At 41.1% G+C, this 6,000-nt stretch overlaps 1 protein-coding gene across 5 annotated transcripts in view; it reads right to left on the bottom strand.

Annotated features, from left to right (window-relative positions):
- Positions 1-496: 496 nt before the first annotated feature.
- The window catches only part of CNGA1 (cyclic nucleotide gated channel subunit alpha 1), a gene marked incomplete at its 5' end in the record, with an annotated part of 48,803 nt that continues 43,299 nt past the window's right edge, over positions 497-6,000 (bottom strand). For 4 of the 5 annotated variants that reach the window (XM_082728375.1, XM_082728373.1, XM_082728376.1 and 1 more), the window contains 3 exons: positions 497-2,338; positions 4,515-4,621; positions 5,394-5,501. In XM_082728375.1, the coding sequence (XP_082584501.1) occupies positions 924-2,338; positions 4,515-4,621; positions 5,394-5,501 (1,630 nt within the window). In that variant the 3' untranslated portion in view covers positions 497-923. The remainder of the gene's footprint in view (positions 2,339-4,514; positions 4,622-5,393; positions 5,502-6,000) is intronic. The other variant, XM_082728374.1, reaches the window with a different exon arrangement.

Below are 6,000 nucleotides of genomic sequence, written 5' to 3'. Positions count from 1 at the left end.
ATCTTGAAAGAAAAAATTCGTTATAAAACATTCCTACATTTTATGATTTTTTAAAATATTTTTTTAAAGATTTTATTTATGTGAGAGACAAAGATCACAAGTAGGCAGAGAGGCAGGCAGAGAGAGAGGAGGAAGCAGGTTTCTTGCTGAGCAGAGAGCTCGATGCAGGTCTCGATCCCAGGACTCTGGGATCATGATCTGAGCTGAAAGCAGAGGCTTTAACCCACTGAGCCACCCAGGCGCCTCCATTTTATGATTTTTAATGTTACATATTTATATATAAGCATAGATATGCAAAGTCTGATTTGTCACACTTTTATCGTGAGAAGTTCTCTCTTCACCACCCTTCCTAAGTCCTAGACTACAAGGATTAGTGTCCTTAAAATGACCCTAAAGGAGACTAAAATGACCCTAAAGGAGATTAAAAGACCTTAAAAAGCTCTAACAGATCCTAAACTCCCTACTAAATTATCAAATAAACAATATTCACTCCAGCTTTGTGACTTATTTTAGTTTATTACATTCTAATTCTTTTTAACCTGGTATCCGGGACACGATGTCCCTGGGAATTCCCAGTTGTTCCTCCACAGTGTAAACTGCTTGAAACTGAGGAGTACTTGTTCACTTTTATAAAGAATATTTACATAAAAGGAGCATACATGAAAAAAATCAGAAGACACAGATACTGACAAGTTAATCCTTCTCTATCTTTGCAAAACGTTATCCATTCTGAAAAATCTTAAGGACGACAATCCTTGAATCCCACTACCTCACAGGGGAGTGTGTGGGCCTTGTTCCCTCCACCTGAGCACACTCCCCTTACAGAAAAAGTGCCCCAGCTTCTTCTTCTTCTTCCAATTTAGAGTCGCTTAATCCTACCCCCGAAAGGATCATGAGGCACGTCCTTGTTAGTGACCACTTTTTCAGTCCTGCGTGGAGTCCAGGAGCTCGCTTTCAACTCCAGATCCTTCAAGAGCTGAAAATTCTGTGTCAAGGAGTGGTTTCAGAAATCTCTCAACTTTGGTTAGTCTTTGCTTCAGTTTCTGCTGCATTGACTCATACTCAGCCAGGATCCGAGCAAACCTTGTTTGCAAGAGGTCTACCGACCCCTCCATTCGGGTGACCTTCTCTTCGAGATCTTTGGGATCACTTCCAGCGTTTGCAATATTTATATCCAGTAGACCATCTTTCATCAAGATTTGCTTTCCCTTCTCTTCTAGCATAGTTTTGGCGTCCGGGTACTCAGTCAGAGCTTCCATGAGGTCGTCTTTGGAGAGACAGAACAGATCTGAGTAGCCGATACTTTTAATATTGGCTGTTCTTCGATTGCCGGCTTTGCTGCCTTTAATGTTAAGGATACTAATCTCACCAAAGTAGCTGCCGTCACTCAGTACCACAAACTGAGTGACTCCGTCATCGGCCACCACAGCGAGTCTGCCTTCTTTGATGATGTACATCTCCCGTCCAATATCCCCTTTCTTGCAAATGTAATCTCCGGGACTGTAGACTTGGGGTTGCAGTTTCAAGACCAACTCCACCAAAAGCCCAGCTTCACAGTCCGCAAAAATACGCACCTTTTTTAAAGTGTCTAAGTGAACGTTGATGGCAATCTCTGCTCTCAGCTTATCGGGGAGATACTTCAAGACTTCCTTTTCATCAACTGTTTTTTTGTTGGACCACAGGTAGTCGAACCATTTGATAACTCTCTTTTCCATATCTTTGCTTACATTTCGAAAATGCATATACTGCTTGATTGCATCGATTCTTGCTTGAAATTCTGCTCTGGCAGCATTCATGTTGGAAATCATAGAACCTATGTTACCAACGATGGTAGCAAAAATTAACACTCCGATTAGGAAATCAACCACCACAAAGACATACTCGGAATCCCTCACAGGGGGCGGTGTTTCACCAATTGTAGTCAGAGTCAGTGTAGACCAGTAAAGGCTGTATACATATTTTCTAGCCAAACGGCCAAATTCGGGATCATTAACATCAGGATACACCCATGTATCATTTCCAAATCCAACAGCTTTGGAAATAGAGAAGTACACGCATGCATTCCAGTGGATAATGATGACGATATACATGACAAGGTTGGAAATCCTGAAGATGTTGGGGAAGTTCGTTCTGGTTTCTGTTCTCTGGAAGAACTCAAACATTCGAGAGATCCTTAACAGTCTGTTTAATCTAATTTCTGGATAGTTCCACCCCAGCTTAAAATACAGCAGATCAGTGGGTATCACTGAAAGAAAATCAAGTTTAAATTGCAAGGTAGATTTATATTTCTTTATGAGCTTAGTCTCTTCCTTCACCAGCAGTCCTTGTTCTAAGTAACCTAAAATAGAAGAAAAAAACACAATGATTTAATGTTTTTTTCATTTTTACGCCATTATGAATATTTCTAAAATAACCCACCGAGTTGAAAACAAGAGTTCATTTCCAATAGAGGTGCCTGGGTGGCTCAGTTGGTTAAGCACCTGACTCTTGGTTTCGGCCCATGCCATGATCTCATGGGTCATAATCTCATGGGTCATGAGATCGAGCCCTCACTGAGTCCTGCACTGAGTTCTGCGCTCAGCGCAAATTGAAGATTCTCTCCATCTACCCCTTCCCCTACTTACTCTCTCTAACTCTCTAAAATAAATAAATAAATAAATAAATATATTTTGAAAAGATTTTATTTCCAATATACATGCTTTTTTAAAAAAAATATTTTATTTATTTATTTGACATAGAGAGATCACAAATAGACAGAGAGGCAGGGAGAGGGGAAGGGAAGCAGGCTCCCTGCTGAGCAGAGATTCCCAATGTGGGACGCGATCCCAAGACCCTGAGATCATGACCTGAACCGAAGGCAGCGGCTTAACCCACTGAGCCACCCAGGCGTCCCCCAATATACATGCTTTTACCAATGTAATAAGATATGGGTACTGATCAACATATAGCTATGGAAAATAATCTTTTGAAGAAATAAAACTTTGTAAGAAAAAAAACTTTGTAAGTGTAAAAGTGAAAGCTTATATGTTTCACATACTTATGTTGCATGTACACAAATCTCTCCAGTGCCAGTATCTCTACCCAGCGAAAGGATTCCTTCTACAAACAGCGTTCTTGGAAATTTTTGCAAACACCCTCACACTGTGCCTAACGCCTCACACCACTCTCTTGTCAGAATTCCAGCCCAACCCTTGAAGTTTGGGCACCCGCCTTACTGCCCATTATGTGTATTCTTGTCTTGTCCCTTCACTGTGAAGAATAAGTGTCCTTCAGAGGTTTGTTTTCTCTCTCCTTTTTGTCCCCCCGGCTTCCTTAGTCATCTGGGATCTTCCCTTCTCCTGTGTTGCTGCAGTGGGCCTTGAATGTCAGCATGCTGATACATTTCACCCGAGGAAGAATTTGTTCCTCTTCCTATACCGGCTACCAGAGCTGTGAATAGGACATAACAATGGGAGCATTGCTCCAGCACACTGATGTTTAGAGCGTGTCCCTGTCTTATAGAATGATTCTTTTTTTTTTTTTAAGATTTTATTTATTTATTTGACAGACGGAGATCACAAGCAGGCAGAGAGGCAGGCAGACAGAAAGGGGGAAGCAGGATCCCTGCGGAGCAGAGAGCCCAGATGTGGAGCTCGATCCCAGGACCCTGAGATCATGACCTGAGCTGAAGGCAGAGGCTTAACCCACTGAGCCACCCAGGTGCCCCTGGAATGATTCTTAAATGCTATTCTCTGCACAGCGGTTACCTTGGAACACAGAGCGCAGCATAGAAACGGTAAGTTATACCCACTGAACAAGAATACTTAAGGGGGAAGTTATCAGACCCTACTCCCTGGTCAACGACGCCCACCAGGACCCCAAAGTTGAATTAAGTATTTGTGTACTGTTACAAAAATTCTAGTACAGGGGCCCCTGGGTGCTCAGTGGGTTAAGCCTCTGCCTTCAGCTCAGGTCATAATCTCAGGGTCCTGGGATTGAGTCCCACATCGGGCTCTCTGCTCAGCAGGGGGCCTGCTTCCTTTCCTCTCTCTCTGCCTGCCTCTCTGCCTGCTTGTGATCTCTCTTTGTCAAATAAATAAATAAAATATTTTTTTAAAAAAAGATTCTATATTTTTTAAAAAAATTCTAGTACCGCTCTGTTGGGCACAATGACATCCCCCCCTACCTTGCGTCTTCATAGTATCTCTCTGTTAGGGAACAATTACCCTTTCCCCACAGAGCTGGAAGAACATTTTTCTTCTCTTTATTCCTCTCCCATGGCTCTAACCCAATGAACAAGTTAATGGGGGAAAAGCCACCAACCCACATTCAAAGTTTGCCTAATTAAGTGAATCGGTTGTAGTGACCTAAGCTTGTGGGCAGGTATATGGTACTCTTGCTTTCAACAGTGCCTTTTCCTCTAAAACAGATTTTTGTGAGTTTATTTCAAAGAATACTTGAATTACAAAATTTCAAATCATACCATAGAGATAAAAGCACAAAATTACAAAATATCCAAAGCTGAACATATTTACCTGTCCTTATTCGTACAAACATATCAAGAAGATAGATTATATCAGATATGTAATCTAAAATGACCCAATATGCTAGGTAATCAGACTGAAGTTCCTCAAAGCATGCTCTGTAAAAGAAAAACTTGTGTGATTAAAATGAAAAGGGGGCAAGTTTAAGTAAACATTCTCTCTGCATAATTTTTTATCATGGTAAGAGATATGATGCACTAAGACTAAGAGGGGCTGTAGGCCCATTTAATTAACCATGGCTCTTCTGAATATGGGCAGATGGATTTGGTTTTCTCCTGCTTCTGAATTCCAACATTCTTTCCATTACAATAGTTCACATTGTGAAGACATCAAAAAAAAATAAATAGTCTCAAGCCAATGTCAAAATACAATGGGTCCCACACATTGATAACCAGGTTCTTACGATCTGTCCCTAAAATGCGTCAAGGAATTGTGCTTCGTTCTGGATGGCCAAGATGCTTACTGTCTAAAAGACAGAAAACCATAGAAAAATCGCTTGGGAAACACATCTTGCTCTAAGACAACGTAGGTCTTTGATCTTTTTCCACTCTTGGCAACATGTTTTTCTTACAGTCTGAAAAGTACATAAACAAAATAACTAAGTTTCTCCCAAAATTCTAATGACATAGTTCAGCAATCAAAAGTTTAAAAAGGTCCTCTCACTCCCAGTCCAGTACTGGATTTCTAAGTATATTGAGAAGCAAAGCACCTACTCCTGATCTTAGGAAAACACATTGAGAATAACATAACCTCTCTTTACAACCTGTGGTGGAGAAAAGAGGTACGTCCCCAAAAGCCCTTGACCAAACTGTTAAGTCAGGTAACTTAGAAACCCGAAGCAGGTCAAGATCCACAAAAATAGATAGATACCTTGCAATAACCATAGTCCAATTGTACATAACAGGTAAAGAGATGCAGAACAGCCAGTTGTAATACGTAGTTCCTGAGGGATCAATAACCATGACTTCTTTCTTCTCCCTAGCAGCAATTAGAAAGTGGGAGATCATCAAGAAACAAGGACATTGGGGTGCCTGGGTGGCTCAGTGGTTTGGGCTGCTGCCTTCGGCTCGGGTCATGATCTCAGGGTCCTGGGATCGAGCCCCGCATCGGGCTCTCTGCTCCGCAGGAAGCCTGCTTCCCTCTCTCTCTCTCTCTCTGCCTGCCTCTCTGCCTACTTGTGATTTCTGTCTGTCAAATAAATAAATAAAATCTTTAAACAAAAAAAAAAAAAAGAAAGAAACAAGGACATTTTTATTTCACATATCGAATGTGGTTCTATCCATCACCCACCATTCATGAAACAGATGTAAGCTGGAGAAACTCACTCTGCAGGGAGAAAACGAGCTTGCCATGAGTGTGATAGACGTGAGAAATTGTTTATTGAGGACTGGATAGATAGTTAAATTACTAGTCTTACATTAAGGCTTGCCTGAGATTTTTTTTTTTTTTTAAGATTTTATTTATCTATTTGACAGAG

This window comes from Mustela nivalis, assembly GCF_964662115.1.
Source record: "Mustela nivalis genome assembly, chromosome: 4".
Lineage (NCBI taxonomy): Eukaryota > Metazoa > Chordata > Mammalia > Carnivora > Mustelidae > Mustela > Mustela nivalis.
The sequence above is the reverse complement of the archived record's forward strand: the minus strand, read 5'-3'. Positions and strand labels throughout refer to the sequence as shown.